The 24,395-nt window shown below is 37.0% G+C and overlaps 1 protein-coding gene across 2 annotated transcripts in view; it reads right to left on the reverse strand.

The window, feature by feature from the left end:
- Rab11fip2 (RAB11 family interacting protein 2) overlaps positions 1-24,101 on the reverse strand; it is a 37,517-nt gene extending 13,416 nt beyond the window's left edge. Inside the window, exons 1-4 of one of the 2 annotated variants that reach the window (XM_076834791.1) lie at positions 23,342-24,101; positions 18,145-18,587; positions 16,965-17,433; positions 7,569-7,611 (exon numbers count right to left, since the gene is read on the reverse strand). In XM_076834791.1, the coding sequence (XP_076690906.1) occupies positions 7,569-7,611; positions 16,965-17,433; positions 18,145-18,587; positions 23,342-23,694 (1,308 nt within the window). In that variant the 5' untranslated portion in view covers positions 23,695-24,101. The remainder of the gene's footprint in view (positions 1-7,568; positions 7,612-16,964; positions 17,434-18,144; positions 18,588-23,341) is intronic. The other variant, XM_076834790.1, reaches the window with a different exon arrangement.
- Positions 24,102-24,395: the final 294 nt, after the last annotated feature.

The raw sequence follows: 24,395 nt of genomic DNA on the forward strand, positions 1-24,395 counted from the left end.
ATTCTTTTAGAGAAAGAATAACTAAGAAGGGAGAAAGACTTTTTCAGTGAAAAGTGTGAAGTACTTGTAAAGACAAAAAAGAAATCCATAAGGATAAAGATCTATCAAAAATGGTTATAGCATTACTATAAATCAATGCAAGCTGTGTAACTCTCTGGCTCTAGAATTTTAAATCTTTCAATTTGAAGGCATATAACCACACATAAAGCTCTCTGGAAGACTTTCAAAATCAACTGTGACTAGAGTTATCACTGTACCTTTCACATGAGCTTTCTAAACCCCATTACTGCTGAAATTATAAATCAAAGTATAATAAAATATAATAATATAATATAAAATAATAAAATATAAATCAAATTCTGGCCTACAGCTTAACCCATTTTGTTTTTAATAAGTTAATTCAAACTATTTGTAAACTCCAGAGGTGTGCCACCTGGTACGGAGGGGGGAAGGCAGGGGTAGTAAGAGGAACAGCTTCCTCAAACACAAGTCAATTCCTTATTGTGTTTGGGAAGTAAGTCTAACTTTAAGCTATCAACACTGGTAATTTTCCTATTGATCTTTAGTTGAGTGGGCTCTAGAGACCCAGGGCTTCACTTCAGTGACAAAAGCGGGCGGAGGAGGTGTGTGCTGAGAACTGCAACACCACAGGGACCCTAATGAATCCAAAAAGAAAAGAGAAATGCCTCATTTATAGCTCATCTCTACTTTGTGATGAAGTACAGAACAACATTAGCTCTAAGTATGATTAGTACTTATGAAGCTATTTTTATTTCCATTTACAGATGAGGAAATGGGCAGAGAAGTTAAGAAGTTTACCCTAGGTAACATAGTAATTAAGTGTCAGCGTCAAAATTCAAAGAAAGGCATCCCAGCTCCACAGTCCAAGCTCTTTGGTCACATACTTTTCTTCTTGCCTAGAGAGGCTCTAAGCTATGTGGTCTTACTGTGTTTCTTGGTGGATTTCAAGAAATCAATGCAACTTCCTGAGGATTCTCTCGACCAGAAATGTTAAGAGAAGTCTAAGTCTCAGTTGTAGAACAATGACTAAAAAAAAAAAAACAGGATTTGAAATAACCCTGCTTATTATTCTGTTTGTCCATCCTGATCCACACTGACCCCACCCCCTCTCCCCAGGAGGCTGATCTCTGGACAGTGCACCACCCAGGCTCCCCCTCTGGCTTCCTTGGAAACTGGAGCACCAAGAAAAGGGGAGATGGGTGTGATATCCCCAGCCACAGTCCCTGCCATCACCTCCCCAGTCCCTCCCCATGGCCACCTCTGTAGCTATTCTGACACCTAAGTATGGCAGCACCTTCTAGGCAGTGCTGGGCTCTGGTGCTACACTAGCCCTTCCTGACATCCTGAACCCTGACCACACCTCTTCACCAAACTCTCTTCAACTATCCATTCTGAATGTATCCTTTGTTTCCTGCTAGGATTCAAATGATATAAGATATATATACAATTATATAACAAATGCCACAAATTATTCACTCAATAATTTAGAATGATTGAAGAAAAAGGATTTTTCTGTTTCTCAGAAAGAAAGAATCACAATTTAAGTATATGAACTATCTACACTTTCCTTTTCCCTTCAATTTCTGGCTTATGCTCCATATTTACTTACAAATGACAATTCACTGCTAACCAAAAAAGAAAAAAATAAAAAGGGAAAACAAAAATAAAAACTTCCTGACTTCCATTTAACACCTTTTACATTCACAAGGCTAGAGCACTTTATGCTCAAAATTATTTTTGATTTAGAATTACACTTTTAAGGATTCATTGCTCCTGAAGTTTTGAAGTGGTATGACTGAAGTGACCTGGATCTGAACAATGCCACCTCATAGTTACACTGCCTTACAATTTATAACACATTTCCACAAACAATTTCTCTGGACATGTTTCCAAAAGAACAGTGGTCAATAAAACAGGGTTAAGTAACTCACTGTAAAATCTTCTCTGCACTCAAATCCCACCTGCTCAATGCTCGCCCTTTCTCCCTTCCTCCTAGGACAGAACTCTCCCCAACACACTGATATTTACTCACCTCTCACCAGAGCATATTTCTGGCCCAATGCCTCTCAGATATTCCATGACTGGTCCTTTGCCAATCTCCAAAGCACCCCTCAGACACCCTTGCTGGGTTTGTGACTTGGTCGGTCTCACCCAATGCAATCTACATCACATCCCCAGTTCTCATTGAGGACTCACTGCTTCCTTGGTGAAGGTCACCAAAAACTACCTGCCTGAGGACAGTTGCTCACTCTGCTCGACCCCTCAGCTCCATCTCCTACAATGGCACTTCCTTCCTCCCTCCCGGGACTCTCTTCTGGCAGCCTAGTTTCCCCTGTGTTCCCAGCACTCCTTCTCCTTGTCACCTTCTTCTTTTCACCCTTAACTTCCTAAGGCTGTTTTCAGGCCTTTCCTCTACTCTACCCTTGTGATTCCATTTTCTCCACTATCTTGGCTGCCACCACTGACCAGATGGTGGACTACTAAATCTACTATATCTTGTTAACCACAACTCTTTATCCTTTATAATACCATGTTCACAAATGTCTGGCAAAACCCCAAATTGGAAATATATATGCACCTCTCTTTCAGATCAGCTGTTGGGTTTTCCTCCTCCTCCTGGAACAAGCAGACTTCTGAGCATCCAAAGTAAAGCACTGAGACACCCTGCAGCCCAATCCTCAGCCTGGCCTGCTTTGTAAACCCACTCCCCCTACTCAGCTCTGGACATGATCTCTCATTACCCCCCTGCTACTCACTGGCACAGTTACCTTTCCATTACAAGACCCAATACCTCTTACCTAGAGCACACAACAGCCTCTTACCAGTCTCGACCCTCCTCATCCAGTCTACCTAGGCAGGCTGACCACTGCCTTCTCAACAAGTCTATCCTACTTACCCAACTATCAAAAAACTTATGGCCTCTAACTTCCTGGAATAATGACATACTTTTTTAGCCTGGTTTTAAAAGCCCTTCCTTCAGACTGTACCAATTCATCTTTGCAGACTGACCGGACAACACTTGATGCCCAGGCACAACCTACGCAACTCTTCAAAATTTCAAACAATAAAATTTAAAAGACAGAAATGCCACCATCTATTTCAAAGAATTAAGATTAGCAGAGGGGTAGAAGAAATGAATATGAAAATGTTTCATATGACAAGGTGTGATTCAAACATAAGGTACAAAAGGTAACTTTCTCTGTTTCTCCCTTCCCCTCAGGCTTCCCATCCCTTCTTACTGGACTCTGCTTAAAGGAAGGAACCAGATCTCATTAACCTTTCCATCCCAGGATCTCACAGTGTCTATTGCATAGCAGATGTGTAATAAATGAATGAATACCTTAATGCCAGTATTTAATAAAAATCTGCAGAAACTGGAATAATAGTTGAATAAGTAAATCAATAGTGGGTCAATTCAAATTCAACCAACAAGATGTGAAGTCACTCAAGAGCAGAAGAAACTGTTTTCCTAAGAATATATCCTGCGAATATATTCTATATCTGAGAATATTTTTCAGTTCTTTTAAGATAGGAAGAATTATTCTAATATTTACAATTGCCACTAAAAACTGAAATAAGTTTTCAAATTGATGGGCTTCCAATAAAATCAATTCAACTAACCAATTTATCCAGGACGCCAAACAGGTTAGGTATTTAACCACAAGACTGATTAATTTGAGATTCTTCTGGTAAATCCAGTTCTTATTCCATAAAGGTTACATGTTAAAGGAGTCTTTTGTATGTTTTTTAATAATCTTCTTTTCAAATCCTTAAAAAAGTAAAGTGTCCACAGAGAGACTGCACCAGTAACACAATGTTTATTAGCACATTTCCATAACAGAAATGCACATAAGCATATGGAACTTAGAAGACAAGGTGAAACTCAGTAATTTTTTTTCCTTCTTTCTTTTTAAGAAAAAAACGAAAGAACTCAGGACCAATCAAATTAATGATATTATAGAGTAAAATACATATTCTCTCTCCTGGGACTGGGCATGCACATGAAACACTCTGATGACAAAACAGAACTAAGACATAAGTGTCTATGGGGATTAACAGTAATTTTCTTATTAATATTCTCACAGGATATCTTTTATGAGATCTCAGAGGCAAGACAATTAAAACTTGTGGTCAGTGTCACCAAACAGCATGGACAGCAAATTTGGACCTGGTTGCTTTTCTATAATGAATAGTATGTTTTTGAAGAAAGACCAAAAACTGGAGGATTTAAGGATGTCCATGAAATTAAGAACATGTTTCATCAAGAGTATAATGTTCACTAAGTTTAATGTACTACTTCCTCCAGGTGAAGAAAAGAAACAGTAATTATTTCAAGGACAAACAATTCACATATTTCCAAACTCAATTCCTTTAAATCTAAGCTTCTCAAACCTTTCCCCCTTTAGTACCCTGTACTACATGACAAGACTAAATCCAGTAACAAGCAAAACTTTCTTTGCCATCTGAACTTAAACTTAAAAATTCAGATGAATTTTTGCATCATGTATCTCTTAATGTAAACAGAACCTTTGTTACTTGGGGCAGTTTTTTATGCTTACCCTGTTGCTCTGAGCAGACACTAGCCTGCCATCTGTCACATACACTAGTAATTGTTATTTTTGTTTTGCTTTCTTGTGATCAAGTCCTTCTGATTTTTGAAGAAAAACGGTGGAATTAGGAAGAAGTGATGAGAACAGGTTCCAGCCTCTTTGGTGGGACCAGAATCTGCACAGTCTCCATCTGTTTATGAGATTAAGACCAACTCAGCAGTCTCCATCTACTTTCCCCTGTGAGGAGAGGGTGAGGAAAAGCCTGGGCAGAGGTGACTCCTTCATGAGGGTGAGGATGAGATGACCCTGGGCTTCTCTGGACCAGGTGAAAAAGGCTAGAGTGCCCATAACACCCTTGGCCAAGACAACCCAAGGTGAATCTTTCTGTGTCTAAGAAAAAGCCATGTCCTAGAAAGGAAGCTATGGTGCCTTCTGATTCCAGAGAGGCCTCAATTGCTCTTTAACAACTTGCAGCAAGGGCCTTGGCCAGCAAGCACCCCTGCTCTGCAGAGCCTTCAAGGTGTGTATCCAAAGCAGCCAGACTTCTCAGGGCCCTCCCTGGAGTGAGGGACAGGCTCCTACATATACTTTGTTTTGACAGCAGAGCTGCTGGTGACTTGAGGACTTCCCCATATTCTACATGCCACGCTGAGAAGCCCAACCTAAAAACACACTTATCAATTTAGAGTGTGTTTCAACAGGGCTATGGAATTATATTTTCAATGGAAAAGAATACATTTTTGTATGAAAAATAATACTCTCCAAGTCCCCCAACAAATGAATAATAATCTTATTAGAAATTGTAAGTTATACTACACACACACACACACACACACACACACACCCCTCAGCTTGTTCTAAATGTTTCTTCGTAAAGAAAAAAATACTATTCAAGAACACAGGTCCCCACTAAGTTAAAGGCTCCAGCTTTGATATACTTGAGTATCTACAGGTTCCTTTGCCATTGTCCCGATCCTGTAAGTGATATAATTAAAATTACTTTTCACGGCAAAAAGATTTTGTTCTCCATCTAAAATGACACTTAAGAATGCAGTCTCACTGGCATCTTTGAATTCATGCGTCTCGGTCCTTTTTAGACACATATCAGGCATGCAACATCAGTGTCCCTGTTGGGAATGTTCATACAAGACAATTTCTTAGTATCATTCAAATGTGGAGCCACAAACTATTCATACTTTATTTAAAAATTAGGTACAAATTTGAGTATAAGAATTCCTAGAATTCCTAAGAAGTTCCTAGGAATAAGTCCCATCTCCACTATCTTTAATAGTTTTAGGTAGGCTGGGTCCTTGACAGTCCCTCAAAGAACTCATCTTTTCCTTTCCCCAAAAGCCCTTTCTTCTCTCCTCATAGATCCATCCTTTGAGATGCTGCTAATTCTACCTACTCCATAATGCCTAGGCTGTCTAATTCTGTCCACCTACCCTCCTGTGACTTCCATTTCCATGAACACTTACCAATGGAACCACCTATTAGCACTAGTAATTACATATTTTGTATCAGACACTCTGCCTTATGCATTCTTTGAATCAAAGAATCAACAGAATTCTTACATGAGAAAGGAAAGTGATACATAACAAAGTAAGGATAAAAATTTTCATCCCTTATATCAAGTTTGAAAGCAAACATCTTTATCTTAGAAAGTCACCTTATACATACTGTCTCACAGTCCAACGACACAGACCCAAAGGAGGTGACATTATAAGATCTTACCCATGTCTATAAGTACAAGAGATATTCCACAAAATAACTTGATGACAATATAAGAATATTTAATTTTGGTCATGTATTTTTTGTTCAGTAAGGAATAGATTAGACTGACAGAACATTAAAAAATATAAATATTACTTCAGGCATATTAAAGAACCTCAAATCCAGAGACTGCTCGGGCACTATCATATACTCTTAGTGAAAAGAAAAAAAGGAGGTACTTTCACGTATAAAGAAATAAAAGAGCCCTCCTCCAAATCTTGGTTATAAGAGACACACAAGGCCAGGCATGAGATGTGCTTGTGATCCCCGTAACTTGGAGACTGAGACAGGAGGATTGCGGGTTCAAGGCCAGCCTCCAGCCTTAACAACTTAGTGAGACCCTGTCTCAAAATAAAAATAAAAAAAAATTTAAAAAAGGGCTGGAGATATAGCTCAATGGTAAAGCACTCCGGAAAAAAAAAAAAAATACACTAGTCTTGTGTGAATTCCTAAGTCTGGTATGTACCCCTTTCCCAAAGGGGATTCTGAAATGTTCTAAAGAATTTTCAATATTATGCTGCACTTATCCATCTTACTATGAAAGTTTGAACTGCCTTCCTGAAAAAATTCTAATATAAGATTTATTTTTAAATTGAGAATATATTATTACTTAGAAAAATTCCACCCAATTTATTGAAAACAATTGATACGTTGATGCTGAGTGAAAAGATCATAGCAAAAGCCCCATTTTCAGACACCCTATGTGGCCAACACCACCCTCAGCACTTCCTGTGCGTCCACTAAGACTATTATCCCTTTTTACAGTTCAAAATATGTAGCTGTGAAAAGCTGTAAGGTCATACAAGCTATTACAGAGAGCGCCAAACCCAGACCAGACTAGACTCCCTTCAGAACATTCTTCTAACATTCTTTTAACATTCTTTTAACATTCTTGTAACATTGTAAAATGTTACATTGTAAAATCCTTCACTGGAAGAAGTGAATGAAACATACTTGTGAATCCAAACTGAAATAATGTTTAGCATGATTTTCATTTTTAATAATTTTGGGTAATTAATTTCTTTGAAGATGAAAAATCTTTGAGAAACGAACACATTGTATGCATCCAATAAACAAAATATGTGATTAACCTGAATAGCCCCATTCCCATACCAGGCTCCATAACAAAGAGTTCATTATACTTAATGTCGAGCTGCTGCAGGGCACTTGCTAATTGGCTCCTTGGTCGCCTACAGTAGCAAATATACTTCCTCAGGAACCTACCAGGCTGAGAATGACAGACATAGATATTGCTCCATAACTCCAACTAGAAAAGAAATGGTGAAATTACTCAGTGGTTAGTAGATAAAGACATAATAGTGTAGTCACTATTAATAAAATATCCCTTCAAAATGCATCTAACCATTTTTTAATGAGCTTTCTTGCTATTTTCTAAAACAGAGGTGTCTATCAACTCATTCCCCAATGCATAAAATCATGTTCAATGGTCAAGACCAAACTCAAAGGTCTCTTCCTCAAAGGTTACTTCCCAACTTCCAGGAGACTGAACTGCTTTTTCCTCCACCTTTCCACAGCAAACTTCACTTTCTTCTGTTCAACACAGTTCATTCTGTATTGATTATGGGTCATTTCTTACTGTCCTCTCCATTGCTGGTATGGCTAGGATTTAGTGCTCCATAAATTACAAACCTCTAGCCCCAGTGCAGTTTTACACACATTTGTTTAACCATTAACTTAAAAAACTGGCGATTTGAATTGTTTTACTCTAAGAAGGCCGAACTGATTTAAATAATTGCTGATACATATTTAACAGATATTACATATTTATGTATACTTATATAGTAACATTTGTGGGGTTTTGGCAGTACTGGGGATTGAACCCAGGGATGCTTAACCACTGAACCACATCCCAAGCTCTTTCTTTGTTTTTTTGTTTTTTTGTTTTTTTTTTGGAGGCAGAGTCTCACTAAATTGCCCAGGCTGACCTTGAACTTGCCATCCTCCTGCCTCTGCCTCCCAAGTCATGGGGATTACCTGTGAACCACTGCACACAGCTATAGTAACATATTTAATACACAAATCAAAGAGGAATAATTCACCCTTAAAAATGTAAGTTCAAAGACACAAATGTCAAATGTCAAATGTCTGGATCCTATTATTCTTAGAAACCAATTAAATATATATAAGGAAAACTTTCTTCATTATCAAATTAACTGCTTCATTTTATATCACCAGAAGCTATTTTAAAAACCCTGGTCACAAGGTAACACTATAACCACAAATTAAATACACAAAAACATTATCTATATTTCTAAAGGTAAAACTTTTGTTATTTAAAAAAAAATTAATTATTGCCAATTCAGTGGCCCAACTGGAATGTTCTAGGCACAGAAGAAGAGGGCATCTATCTGAGGTGGTGCACACAGAAGTAAGAAATACAAATTATTCTCTTAATGAGAAACTACCAGAAGGAGTGCAATAGGCTCAAGATTTGGTAAAGCCAACACCACTGGGAAAAAATGCACATAGTAATTACAAAGCTAAAGTGAAAACACTTTACATGCATAAATCCATAAGCAGTTATTGAATTGGCATTCTTGTGTTCAAAAAAAGACAGTTTATTAAGGTTTGAAAAACAAACTGTCAAGAACTGCTACTGTTTTGATACTAATTTGCTAGTCTCAACTCAAAACACATATTCCTGGTCTCTAACAAACATGTACAATAAGACAGCACCTCATGGGGGGAAAAAATAAAACACCTCAAACCTTTCCATCAATACTAATATCTGATTCAAAGACTATAGACTTGACACTGTTGCATTAAATATGTTTTTTTCCAAGTGCTGTTTTATAAAATTTAAGACACATCACTGAAATAATTATGATTGCTTCTTCTCCCCTACCACTGCCCCATCCACCCAAAAGTAGAATGGGAAAGTCTTGTCTATTTTAGCCCAGAAATATTTCCCAAAGATGTTCCCTTCTTTTCCACTCTCACTGCCAACGGACCTGCACCAACTCAGTTCAATAATCATAGCAGCTTCTTCACTAGTGTCCCTGTCATTCTCCTCCCCCTCCCTGCACCACAAGTACGCCATGCTTGCTAGGCTATCTGAGACATTAGCTCAATCATCACAACCCAATTTAAAAATGTCCACGGTTCCCCAGTATCCATACAAAAATCCAGTCCTTAGTATGAAATTAAGACCTAATATTTACAAACCTTCTCTTCTATAAGTTTAAGAAGCAGGACTGATATCTTAATAGTCTGATTTCTTTATACGGCAAATACTCAAAAAACAGTTATAATGGAAATATCATTTGATTAGCTGAAATTCAGAAAAAAATTATCCTGATAGACTGGAGTAGCCACACTGAGACAAGAAGCCATGGAAAGAACTATAAGATTCACAAGGGGTTTTGGATATTTCACTTTCAGAGTATAACACATGTGGGAGGTTTCTGAACCAAAACTCAAGATTTATACCCTAGCAATATAAAATAGCTACAGGAAATAACTGTATCAAATATTTGCAACTGGGAATACCATCAACTCTCAAACTTAAAGGTATTATGAGAGCCTGATTGGAGGAACCAGGGCTAACAAGTAAAAAATCAAACTGGCACTAGGCATTCTCCCCTCTGGCCTAAATCCTGATCATTTTAATGTCAACAGGAGAACAAAGTTAGTCTAGAACAGACATGTTAACCTACAGGCCACAGATGAAAAACATACAATAAATGTTTAAAACAAGTGAGAACCATATAATTTGTGTTTCCAATGTATTTTTCTCAATATACATGTTCATTACTGGCAATTAACAAAGAATGTTAATCTACATTAACAAGCTCCCCTGCTAGTTGATTTTATAAGGAAATAATTCTCTCAAACTACATTGAACCAAAAAGCTCACATATTGATTTACAAAAATTAACACACTGGGGTCACTGGAATATAATCTTAATACTTTCCTATCAGAAACCTCCAGAGGACTTACAGACTCTATCTTGTATTTGATCATATCCTAACAACCTGTTCTCTTTAACTACTGGACTCGCTATGTGTTATCCTGTGTCCAGTGCCTAAGAGCTCGTTAATTACCTAAACTATATCTCCATAGGTCTTGTTAATTACCCGTCTCCTGTCTCAGAGGACCTTGTTAATAACTTGTACAGTCTCTCTAAAGAGGTCCTAACAACACATTAAAATTAAAGATGCTTTTCTTTTAGCACCTGTCAAGTGCTGTAAATTGAGAAATTTTCACATCAGTTTATTAGCCTACAGTAGTTTTTGTGGGGTTTTTGGCTTGTTTTCTTCTCTCACACATAATTTCTCTATATCTCAATCTTCTCAATCTCTCTGCTTAAGAAAAATAACAAAGTTTGTCTTTTTTGTTTTCAATTTTAAGATTATAAATATCAATTTGCATTAGCGAGTTAGTAAAAGGATGGCATGGTTAGTATCTGCAAATTAACCCATTGGGAAATGCACCAATTAATGAGACCTATATAATGAGTATTAGGATGACAAAGGCTAAAAAAGTTTCAAGTAGTCTCAGGGGAATTAAACAGAGAAGTTCTAGTTAGTGTTATGGGAACTAATCACATCATATATTTCATGTTCACGGACACTGCTACATTGGAAACATTCTGCAAATCCCTGGACACTAATGGATTAATGGCTCTAAAAATCATCTCAAGAGTTTGTGCTTTCTGTCTCATAAATGAGGCAAATTTTTGGCTGCGTAAAAGATTTACAGCCTAAATAACAGGCAAATTATCTTTAGACAAATATGAACAAAAAGTAATTATTGCTATTAAAATAAATGTTATGCACAATGAGGTTTATTATGTCAAAGATTGAGCTTTAAACTCATTCAGGAAAAAAATTGTTCGTAGGGGACATTATAAAAATGAAGTTTTAAAACCCATGAATAGGATCTTTTCTTTAGGATCATTTGTTTACCATTCTTCTTAAAATCAAAATGTAACCTTATACAAGACCATTTTTTTCATGGACATCTTATACAACTGCATAATAATGGTTACCTGCTAATAGGCCTATTGTGATTTTTTATTTGGGAAAATTAGAAACACTTAAATATCCATTCTGGAAGCCAATGTTTCATAGTTCCTGAGAAAGGTAGGACACAATAATAGATAGGAATTGATGAATTTTAATAGGATTAAAAAAGAGAAAGAGGGAAAGAGGTCAATCTGATGTTAAAGGCACTCTGTCATGCAAAATTATAAAATATGAGTGATGAATATGAGTTTTGATCTTAATATTGCCCTAAATGAATTTTTGGCCTGTTCATCAGCTAAGAGGCGGCAGGCTCTTGCATACAGCAAATATTACAAATGGAAATACATGCTCTAATAAAATCAATCATATGAGGAATAATATTATAAAACAAACCAGTAAGTTATCCTAGGGTAACTAAGAATTTGTTAACCTGGTATTCATAATTGCAGTGAAGCTGAAAGTAATGGAAATGGAAGCAAGTCACACACCTTTGTGCCCTAAGCAAAATTCTCTGGTAAGAGTCTCTCCCATTCATTGTTTCTCTGATTGGCTGCTCCACTAACCTCAAATTATATGAGTTTATCACAGAGTAGGCTTATATTCTTGACTTTTTCAAAATTTCAAAGTAAGACATAGGTAGCAATTTCTTCTGTATGTTAATAAAATGTCTGAACTAGGTGGTGTTCTGAACTTACTCAGGGAGTCTGGAGCTCCTGAGAAAAGCATATACCACAGTTCCTCTTCAGTTGTCCACAGGTTGCACACCATTCAGCACACTGATACCCTGAATATTAAATAGATATTTCTATCTGGTCTTTACTGTTCACTCTAATTTAGGTACTTTTTACCTATTCAGCCAAATCTCTTACTTCTCTTTGTATCCATTTTAGCCAAGCTGACTTATCAACTCAGTTAGGGTCTGTCAGCCCAGTAAGCAAAGCTAGTGGCACTAAGTTGCCTTCTGTTCAAATATGAGTTTATTAGCACAACCAATCATCAAAAGAACATATTCAATACTTATAAAAAAGGCGATACAACTTCAATCAGCAAGTTTCAAACTTGTCTGACAATCAGCAGGAAGTTTTTAAAATGTTGATTTTTTTATTCCAGTGCCCACTCACTAAAGATTCTAACTCCCTCTAAGGTGAGATCCAACAACCTGTGGTTTGGGAAAAAAGAAATCTCCAAGAAACTGTGATGATCAGCATATAGGACGTGCACTGACCTAGGTGCTGGGGGCCTCTAAGAAAGAAAATTCAGCATGACTGGTAGGAAGTTTCCCCAGCTCAGTGGAGAAGACTTTTAAGAACTGGACACGATAAACATCATATAGCAGTTTCGATTTACGTAATAACAGAAATCGAGAAAACAAAAACACCTGGTTATTATTCAGGAAAATATTAGAGTTCTTAGCATTAAGGATAGATGGACTGATGACACTCAGAGACAGGTTGAGTGTAGCCCACAACTGAGCCCAGGAATGGAGATGGCATGACTTACCAGACCCTCAAGTTAGAGAGGTACGCTAAGGAAATTAACTTACTAAGAACAGAATGAGGAATAGTAAATGTTAGATAGGTAAGAAAAGTCTGAAATACAATAAGCCCTGAATTCAGAAAGAAGAGTTTGGATTTGGGGTTGGAAACCAGTAGTTCTTAAGCATTTCTGATCTGGGTTTTCTTAAATAGAACAAAAGGTACTATAGTTTACATACCCTGCTTAGTAGGATAAATAATGTTAATTTCTGTAACAAATATATAAAAAAAAAATTCAGCAACTTATTATTCAGAGAATCTTTCTTTCAGTCAAAGTCCAACTTGTTCCTGCTCCAGGGCCTTCCACACACATGTGGGGGTCTAGCTGCTCCTATCTCCTGGCTCTGCCCTCCTTAAAGAACCCCTGCATTCAGTTGGTGCTGGGGCAGCAGTCTATACCTGTTAAAGGCCAAATAATAAATATTTGGGCTTCTCAGGCCACACGGTCTCATCCACTGTACCATAGTAGCACAAAAACAGTCACCCAAAGATGCGGGCGGCTGTATACCAGCACAACTTTATTTACAAAAACAGGCCAGACTTGGCCCACAAGCCTCAGCTGCCAGCCCTGGTCTGGACCTGTGGAGGACTGCGTAAGAGGCTTAGAAGTGATATTTATCTTTCCATTAGCTCTTTAATAAGGTAGAACTTGGCCACTCATCCCTACCTAAGGGAAGGGTCTAAGCTATGTCCCAGCTTAAAGAAAAAAATAATTTTTGAAAACACCCAACCATTTCCACTTTTCAAATTATTTTTGATAATCTCTCAAAATCAGTGGTTATAAACAAATTATTTAAAAGCTATAAGAATCATATAAGCATATTTGTTTTTAGAAAATGATATTCTGCAGATGCAAAGAAGAGCTGCTTTACAAATTGTGGGACAACTATAACAAATTAGTTGATGAGTCAGTTGATAAATGGTAAAGGTAAAACTCGCTGATAAGTATGTCGTCAATCTACTTTTGTATCAATAAATAGAGTAGCAGCATTTTTGATACACAAACAACTCAATACCAAATATAAGCTGATAAAACATTTTCCTGAAATTTATAAAAATTCCAACTATTCTCTCAATTACACCGCTGTAGTTCTGTAGATACCCAGTGTTACAGCCTCCAAACTTCTCAGTAGAAAGCTGACCTTGTGTCAACCCAGTTCCATTTTCTTCTGGGTACACAACTAAACTATTTCTTAACTGATTGCAGCGGCACTGGGACATGACTGAGCCCTGGCCAAGGGGATGTATGGGGTAGCAATGCAAACCACTACTAGGCCTGACACACAAAAATGATCCACCTGTGATCCTCCCCTCCCTTTCCCTGCTGCAATGATCTTGGGGGGCTTGTGATAAATGGTAACACTACAGGAAGGAAGGAGCCTGAGAGACTATGTGGTGCTGAATGACTGCATTAAGAGAGCAGCCGTGTTTTCCATCCCCACCTCCGTGTACTGTTTTGTGACAGAAGTGAGCAACTTTTACTGTGGTGAGCCAGTGATATCTGAAGTTGTTTATTATAGCTAGGGGAACTATTCCAAACACAGAAGTAAAAAAGTATGTTTTGTGATTTCCAATGTGATTCCTTCAGGCAGACTTCACTTGCATGAAAAAATAAAAACTCTAACTTCTTTAAAAAAAAAAAGTTCCTTAGAAATTTTAATTGTTTGCATAAAGAAAATTCTCTAGTTTTAATCATAAGTATTATTCACTTAGACAGCTATCACAGAGTTTCTCTGTTCCTGCAATCTCAGATGGACCAATCCCCTCAACAAAAACCAAGTGCAGCAAGTGCAGCTTCACAGCTATATATTCCCCTTCAGCTTTGTTCAGTGTTCTCACAAAGACTAGTCAGAAGGGTCCAGGAGACTGTAAACAGATCTATAGTACTATTGGAAAAATAATGCACAACACGTGTCCTTGTGATTTGAGTCTATAGCCTCAAAAATGACTTGGATATTAACTTGAGAAATTCAAACAGTCCCAAGTAACCGGGGGATGATACTGGGAGGATAAACAAGAATGCTGATGCTGTTATGTAAAGAACACACTATCTTAACAGTATCTGCCCAAATTCTACCCAAAACAAAGCTGCTTCCTAAAAACATGAACTGTATTCCTTCTCTGGGTCAACTTACATTCAACTCTTCTTTTTTACACTATTAACTAGAGCTACCCCTTTATTTAAATGTTTTACATTTACCACAAAGATGGATTATGACAGAAAATGAGAATCTTCCAGGAATTTATACACTCTGTCCTTTCTGTCCTTATATCTGCCACCTCCTAAATATGAAGAAAAAGGCCTTAAAATTTAAAAAACCTATTTTTATATACATGCAATCATTTTCTACATACATCATGAAACAGCTCTAATTTTAACAGGAACAGTAATAGTGAAGTAACCCAACCAAAGTCTTCATCTACCAATAGGCCACACGTACTTTTAAAGCTTTTGGAAATCCATGAGTGCAGCCCAAGTTCAGGGCAATTAAATATATATTTACTTTCATAATTATTTTTCAAATGCTAACATAAAATATTATTTTTCTATCATGTCCCATCTTCTTGCTTTTCATTAACTCTAAAATTACCGAAATTACTCCATCTCTAAGGTACCTCTTATCTTGCACAGTTGTTTTCAACAACATTCTGCAAAAGAAAGGTCAGTAAAAGTGGAGAAAAGCTAATATATGTTTATTTACGCCTGTGATGTAGGACTTAATGAAAGACATGAAGGATACTACATGAAATACCAATTACAAAATATTTTAGAATAGCACTTCAAAACTTTTCATGAACACATTGACACCAATGGTAAAAATTTATTTCTCTGCAGTATAGTCTATAAACAAAACTGAATGATGCTGATAAAACTACAGCAAATACCCATTTATTGATAAAAGAGAATGAAAGAAATACGCATTTCCCTTCCAAAATTTAAATACATGGCTTTTGATGTGATGGAAGATGCACAAGGGAGGGGGAGAGCAGAGCCTCCAAGGGAGACTGTCACACTACCCTTGCTGCTTGCAGTGGGACAAAGCAAAGAGCTGCTCATAAATAAAATGACTGACAACACAAAAACACAATACAGGTGGGGTATCCCTTACCCAAGATGCCTTTAAGCTTTTTGGATTTGGGAATGTTTGCAGACTTTACAGGTTGAATATTCCCAATCGAAAAATCCAAACTCTAATAAACTGTTCCAAAATCCAAAATTCCAAGAGTTCCATCTACTATAAAACCATTAATGCTGAAGTCCACATTTCTTAAGGAAGAGCATTTTGGATTTTAGATTTTCTGACTGGGATGCTCAACCTGTATAAGTCACCATTTAAGGGTTCCCTATTTGGGCTAGCTTGTACTATGTACTTCATGAGCTATTTATCCTCACTGAATCATTCACACCTACAAAATTCATTAATTGCATTTAAAATATAAAGTTCCAAATTCTAAGGAACAAGAAAAAGTAGCAGTACATATAAAACTGAAAACTCAGGAGTTTGAAATTCTAATCTTTATCATAATGATTATTCTTATTATTATAAATCTTCATAAAGATCTCTTATGTATTTACAGTATCCATGCGGGTCACTGAATTCCAATGAACATTCACAAAACTATTCCTAAACAATCATTTAGTAAGGATATTTATTAAATCTATCCTGAAATCATCAGAATAGAAACATTAATATTTCAGTACTAATTCTTAAACAACAGACTATGTTGTTACTGGTCTACTAAACCTCTCTAGACAGCCCAGGACTTAATCCCTGGAAAATATCTAGGAATACATCTCTGGCTTGCACTCCCACCCCTGGATTATTCACTGTCACCATGTCTCATCAAAAGGCATGCTGTTTCTCCAAAGTTTTGGTGAGTTTTGGCGAGTTTTGGCTTACATAAGTGAGAGCAAACTAGGGTAGGAAATAAAAATCTTTTATCCTTTCAATCCTTCCAAGATAAAAAGTTCAATTCCAAAGATGTATGCAAAATTACTTGGCTCTATAAGCAATTATAAAAAAGAAAAAAATTCCAAGCAAAATAAAAAGAATTTATTTTATAAATAGCACAACCTTCCCCATTCAAAGCTTACCTTGAAGGTGGCATTATATTTGAAGCCCTGAATTTTGTTGTAAACGGATTAGTTGAGTCATAATCAAAATAGTCCTGACGATTTTCATTACATGCATTAGGTGACTTCAAGTCACAAGGGCTATCAGATCCCCCATTGTTAAGTTTATCAGATCTTCTACCGTCTTTTTTCCCAGTCACTCTCTCAAATAGGCTAACTTTCTCCCTTTTCTCTCTTTTATTTTCTTTTCTTACTTCAATTGGTTTTGAAAATAAATTCATGCTGCTGTCCCATGATTCACTGCTTTCTTCAAATGGATTTTTCTTCCTTGGCAGTGTTGCAAATTTTTGGGGTAATGAAGCAGTCACATTTGTAAATGGGTCATTTTGTCTTCCAAAAGACGATTCACCTTCACCCACAATGCTGTCAGGTTGGTTCATTTTAGAAGTATCAAAGCTTAATGCTCTTCTGTGTGGAGACTTAAGACTTCCTACAAACAATTTTGTAGTTAGTACATAATCAGTGACACATTACATCATACTATTTGACACATTCTGCAGCTTTTAGAATGAGTGCAATTAGCTATTTAAAGGTATTAACCTTAAAAATAATCAAGGAAAACAATCTTAAAATGGAAAGGTATAACGTTCTGAAGTTAGGCTACTAACAATTAGTGTTTTATTAGACAATTAGTAACTTACTTAGCTCAGAAACCATCACACAAACAAACAAAACTAGAGGACCCACTGGCATGATAATGCTAGAAATTCTCAAAGTTTGTTTTTTGTTTTTTGGCTTTTTTTCATCATTAGCATTAAATTGTCTTTCTTATTTCTGAACATTAAAGTTTTTTTCCCAAGAACTTTATGATGAAATTGAATGTTCATTTATGCTTCAGGCTTTCAAGGCTGGAGAAACAACAGTAAAAAAAAAAAAAAAAAAAAAAAAGAAGCCAGGGCATGAAGAGAAACTGAAACTCATTTTATTATCACCTAATAAAATATATAAAAATGCAAACAAACTCTGCTTTCAATGAACTTATCAAGGGTAGACACTCAATAATTGATAGACGACTAAATCTGTAAAATACCACCATGAAACGACAATTTTAGTTTTTCAACTTTAGAAGTTACACTTAAAAACTACAAGAGTAATTAAGACTACTGAGGAAAGACTACACTGGAAAGAAGGTACCACTTACCATTTTCTGGAACGGCTCCAAAGGACTCTATGTGGCGTCCAAGAAGATGTGTGTGACCTACAGCACCAGACTTCAGTTTCTCAGAAGACATGTGGGACCCCGTTAAATCAGACATTGAATGTGCAGAAGAGAGACGCTGAGGACCCAAAAGAAAAGGCTTTTTTGGTTTGGATTTCATCTGTATTTCACCACTTGAAAATTCAGTACTGGCATCAGGCATGGGAGTACTTGGAATGATTGCAGAAGACGTATCAGAATATGTCCCATCATTTTTTCTACCTTTCATCTTATCTTTCAATTTTGCAAAAGGAGATCTTGTTTTGTCCTTCATTGATAAGTCAAACATACTTGCTGTCATATTGTTCCTCATAAATTGAATATTGACCTTTATCTCACCCCTGTTTTTGACTCTTTTTCCTTGTTTGGATTCTAACCTAAACCACCTTAAAAAGAAGAAAAAAAAAATGTGTTGTAACATGTAATGAAGAAAGGCTATCAGACCTTGGCATATACACACAGTTCTTTAGGTAAAGCTACTGCACACATCAGGGCAACCGAGCACTAGATGAGAACCTATTGGCCAGAGTGTTTGTGGTTTCGCTCATGGTTTCACTTTAAAAAACAGATCATTATTTCTGTAATGTGACATGTACTGAAGGAACAGGTCTTTGTCAAGTGTAAGGATTTTGGATAAGTCTTCTTTCACAATTTGAAAATTACTCATCATCAAAAATTCTTATCAACAATAGTTAATATATTTCCATATGAGATAAGTGTTACCAATGGACAGAGAACATTTTTTAATATTAAAATACACTGAGGCAGAGACTTTGAAAGAATTCACTAATTCAAATTGTTTTTGAGTATCATAAAAATAATAAATACACTTTAATAACATTAATATTTTGCCCATCCCAAAATATTACTCATGTCAAAGTATTATAAGAATTTTCTTAACACTTAAAACCACTACATACAGTTTGCTAATTATTAAACTGTGAATGATGTAATTTAGATTCATATAAAATGGATCAAAGTCTTTTCCTAAAGAAAATAAACAAAAATGAGTGAAACACAGAAAGTGACAAATAATAAATCCTATAAATTTTTTTGAAAAGTTGAAATATTTCCTATTAGAATCTATTTGCCTCACTTACTATTGCTACTGTATAGCATATTAGAGTATCGTGCTGCCCATTTTTAAATTATGTGTAAGAAGCAAAGTTTATTTTGGTGTTGTCTACAATATTTTTATCCATGAGAAATTCTCCAGTTGTTGGTGTCACAACTGGTCATTTTACAGGGCAAACAGCCAGAAAACTGCAGAATCAAGTCTAGAAAAGAGCTCCTATGATGTTTTCACATTACTTAGCAATGAAGCATGATATCCATTCCTGCAGACAAGTTATTTAAATATAGCTTTAATCAAGTGTAACAAATTTTCTTAGCTACAAAAGAACTCTGATCTAATTTTACATTAGTTCTTTTCTCATTGTTAGCAACAGGATGTACCAAGAGAAGGCTGAATCAAATGGTAGACTGGTTCATAGTCCTTTCCAGGAAAGACAGAAATGACACACGACATCTACACCAACTACAAGCATGTGGGATTTCCATGTGTATAATGAGTCAAAGTAAATCTGAGGAGAAAATACACCAACCCAAAAATGGAAAGTGGGGAAAACAGTCAAAATTCATAGAATTTTAGAAAGAAGATCAAATAAAATCATCTGTTTTATCATCCTTATTTTATAGGTGAGGAAATTGAGGCACAGAGAATGATACACAATTTCCCAACGTCAAAGCAAAGTCAAAAGAAAAAAAAAATGAAGTTGATGAATAACATCTGCAGGAGACTAGAAGTTCTTCCTTATTTGATGGATCACATGTGTTAATAAGGTTAACCACATGGTGCCACATATTACAGGATGCTGCATTTAACCAGGAGATGTGACAGCCCAAAAGGAGGCAATGCAGTTCTTTATTGCTAGAGTATAAGCTCTTTGAAGGCAGTTTGCCTTGCACTAAATAAATATTCAATTTTTCATTTCTAGAATCACATTCTTAAAACCATCAATCCACCATTTTGTTTTTTAGTAGGGAATTCCAAAGACCTAGATAACTTTAAAGAATAAAGCAATCAGTGTCTGAATACAACTATAAAAACAGTACATTTTCTATCCCCCCACAAAGAAGAAAAATAATCTGCAAATAACTCCGACAAATATACTAGTTTAAAAAGTAGCAATGACAAGAAGCTTTAGTGTCTTTGTTTTGAAACTGACATAAGGGGAAAGGTTTCAAGACTGACTCCTGAGATGTTTGTTTCCCCATCGGATAAAAAGATAAAATGAAGACACAGCATTTGAGGTTCACTGAATTAATGCTGGGTTTTTTTGTACTTTTTTTTTAACCTCTAGAGTACTGGGTTTAAACTGTATATGGCCTCTGTTCAATTTTTTAGTGGGCACAGGTCCATGTTCAAAAACCACCACACATGTGGGAACTATTCCCAAGCAATTGGTGCTGTGTGGTCAGAAATGGGACAAGATTGGCAATAAGAGTGCCAGAGGCCAGGACGCAGGTGCACTGCAGAGACCCATGCTAAAGTCCTAAAATCTATGTATGCTGGAATCATACCTAACTCTAGGGACTCAAATTGTTATTACTTTTTACCAGCATTTTTTAAAAAAATCAACATCACCTTCTATTGTAAAAAATCAATGGATATTACATAATAGCATCAACGATTTTACCATTCTATTATTAAACATTGTATTATATCTTAAATCTCATGCCAGAACCAACCCAGACATCCATTAAAGGTGGAACTACACAAGTACTCTTTCCACTGCTAGGATTTGGGCTTGGGCCCTTTTCCCTTCTCCTTAAAAGAAAAAATATATATATATTTTCAAGACATGAAAAAAATACATAAAATAATAGTCTTAACCATCATGTTTCAACACAACTAGAAGACATGATGTAAATACTTGTCTTCAGTGTCAAAAAGTAAAAAGCGTCACACCCAGCAGTTTCATGGGACTTCTAAATCAGCTGGTAGTCTTCATCACTTATACCAGTTTTCCAAAAAGCATTTGGGAATATGCTGACAAGGTTTAGCAATGTGCAGAATATTAAATATCTTTCTTGCAATACACCGGTGGCTGAAATCTGTCTCTTACTTTGCCACATGTACAGCTGTGCTGGAAAAGGAAACTATTAAATATATTAAAAATCTAGAATTATTACCAATAAACATACCTCATCAAATACATGGTCCCCATTTAGCCACAAAGAAAATGTTAAGGGTTTCATAACATATGAAAATTGCTTTGAATGCAATAACATCACAAGCTCTGTTGATAACATTTCAAAGCATTTTCCCCAAAAAAGTTCTAATCAATTTTATATAGACACTACAATATTAGAGCATTGCTCATAGCCAAATTTATTGTAAATGTGACACTGCCAAAGAAAGAAATAAAATAAGAAGAAATTTTAAAAGGCTATTTCATCCTTAGAACTTTGGGTTCACACTTGGGCCTACTTTAACTTGAAAAATTTATGTTCCAGAGGCCTACAAGTACATTATTCCTCAATAAAAGTACTACTTAAGTACAGTAAGAAATCTGAAGTTACAATATACTTAAAAGTTTACATTCAAAACATTTTACACAGTACATACTGACTCACCCCAAATTGGCAATTTGAAACAAATTCTTTGGTAATTACTCACTTCTTACTTTAAATTTGATGAAGAACCCTTTGGAGGAAACTGAATACAACTTTTTAATAAAAAAGTATCGAATAGTTTTCTTTTTAAAATCATTGATAAATATTTAACTTTACACTTTGTAAAAACTTTTTCTCCCTTTTAAAATATTCTCATCTCTTCAATTAGGTTAAATATTTACCATTTTTCTTCTTGCATTCCTAGTATTTTTTAACTCTACTTTTTTACTCAAAGTGTATTAAATCTTAGAAAAAGAACAGATTCAAAATAAAAACACTCTGATCTAGAGAAGTGCAAAGACAGATATGTTCAGAAAAAGTAAGGAGTAGTTGTTTTAAAATATAGTTTCAAACATAAAAAATTTAACATGAACTTAACAATATCATTATGAAAAAAAGTTTCTTAAAGGGTAAATAAATTAGTTACAACTGAAAGAAACACAAGGGCTGTTTTGGAAGTCCAAGTAGTCTTACAAATTCCACCCAATTTTCTCCCATTAATTCCATTGGTCTTAATTTTCTCTCGACTAGAAATATTTTAAGAATGGGGTATACATATTTATTTGTTTAAAAAGCATACTATTTTTTCAATTTAGATATAATTGCTTGTCCTAATTTGTATTGTAATTTTAAATTGAAATATATCTAAGTCAAGCATGAAAGTCACACTAAAAAGGCCATGTTTTATTGAAGAAGTCATTAAATCACTAAATCACAAGAATTTAATCACTGTCTGTAATCTTATAGCCGTTAATATGATCTAAACACACTAGTTTTGCAGAACTAATTCTGAAGTAATATAATAACAACTCTACTATAATGCAAATTCAGAGGAAAACATTAGTGGGTGCAGGATTGAGGTTTGTGTGCACTTTTAAAACTGTGTTTTATCCTTTAACAGCTTCATCCCCTATCAAGATGTAATGACCCTAAAAAGAGGCTGGGCTACAATAACAGACAACTGTGTTTATAATGCTCAAATTAAATACTGAGTTTTAAATTTGATAATTCATCTTTCCACAGTCACAGAGTTCAACATACATACAAACATTACATTGGCACATTTAATTTTCTGATTTTCCATTTCATGAAAAGTTGTAATGTTTTTTAAAGATTATAAATTACACCTATATCAGTTTTAGTTGGTCAACAATGAGATCCAAGCTTCTTATAAAAAGGAAAATAATGTTAATTTTCTCAAGTCATATTAACATTCTTAAAATCCTATCAAAATATTCAATAATAGATATTTACCTCTAACAGAGAGAATGGGTCATTAATCACTCCATTTAAAAATTGTTTCATTACAAGGACTATTTTTACTTCACAGTCATGCAAATAGCATGCTTAAAACTGGCCATATTTCAATCCAAAAACCAATGCCCCCCGCATTCAAGTAATTTTCAGGATCAGAAAATTCATAAATAAGTGCCCCCAAATTCAAATAAATTACAAAACTTACTCTGTTTTCCTTCTTTGTTTGTCCTCAAAGATGTCATTGAGATTGATTGCCACCTGCCCTAAAAATTTATCCAGACCCACCAGGGACCTGTGCATAACTATGAGGAAAAGAATGTATTTCTCTGGATTCCCCTGCATTAGCAACCCAGGCAGCTCAAAGGAGGCCTCTTCCTTCCACACTGGCTCAAGGGTTTTTTCAGCTACAGAGGTGGAGTACTTTTCCTTGCCCAGCTGAATTATAGTGTATGTGTCATTGGTGCCACTTTTGCCTTTTGGCTTCAGATCTTTGGCTTGGAGCACTGTGACCTGCACGTGGGTTGGAAACCACTTTTGGGCTTGCTCGGACAGCATCATTCTGCCCTTTTTCTCTGCACCGGGTTCTGGAGCGCAGGGAGTGCCCCTCCCGTAGGGAGAGCCTAATTCCGTAATCACTGCATCCTAAGGACACTCGACCCGCCAGGGCCGACTCGGGCTGCCCAGCTACCCTAGGGCAGATGTCAGAGCGCCTCGCGGGGGAAGCCCGGGGGCACGGCTTCTCTGGGGGTCCCTTTCCTCTGGAGAAGCACAGGGGCCCACATCACCTGGCCGCGCCGTCCAGGCCTCCGCGCGGACCCTCGCGACTCGCGTAGCCACCGTCCCCCGGTGCCCGCCCGGGGACGGCCCTGGGCGGCGGCGGCTCCGGGGCCTGCGGGCAGGTGAGGCCTGGCCGCTCGGGGGCTGCGGGGGTGGGAGGCGCGACCGGCCTCCCGCCTGCCTCTTGCGGCCAGGCCGCCTCCGCCTCCCCACGCCTCCCGCCCGCCCCGCTCGCCCGCCGGCCGGCCCGGCTCCTCCTCCCAACCCCGGTAATACGAACCGCCGGCGGCTCGCGCGGCCTCGCTCCCTCTCGCAAACCTCTCCCTCCTCCTCCCCCTCGCCTGGGCTCCTCCTCCCGGACGGGGGCGGGTCGCCCGAGGGCGGAGTGGGACGGGGCGGGGGACGCGGACGCCCCGGCGCCGGCGGGGCGCGGGGCGGGCCGCGAGCTGCAGGGCTGCGGGCGCGGGGCTCGGCCTGGCCGG

The sequence above is a fragment of the Callospermophilus lateralis genome, chromosome 15, assembly GCF_048772815.1.
Source record: "Callospermophilus lateralis isolate mCalLat2 chromosome 15, mCalLat2.hap1, whole genome shotgun sequence".
NCBI lineage: Eukaryota > Metazoa > Chordata > Mammalia > Rodentia > Sciuridae > Callospermophilus > Callospermophilus lateralis.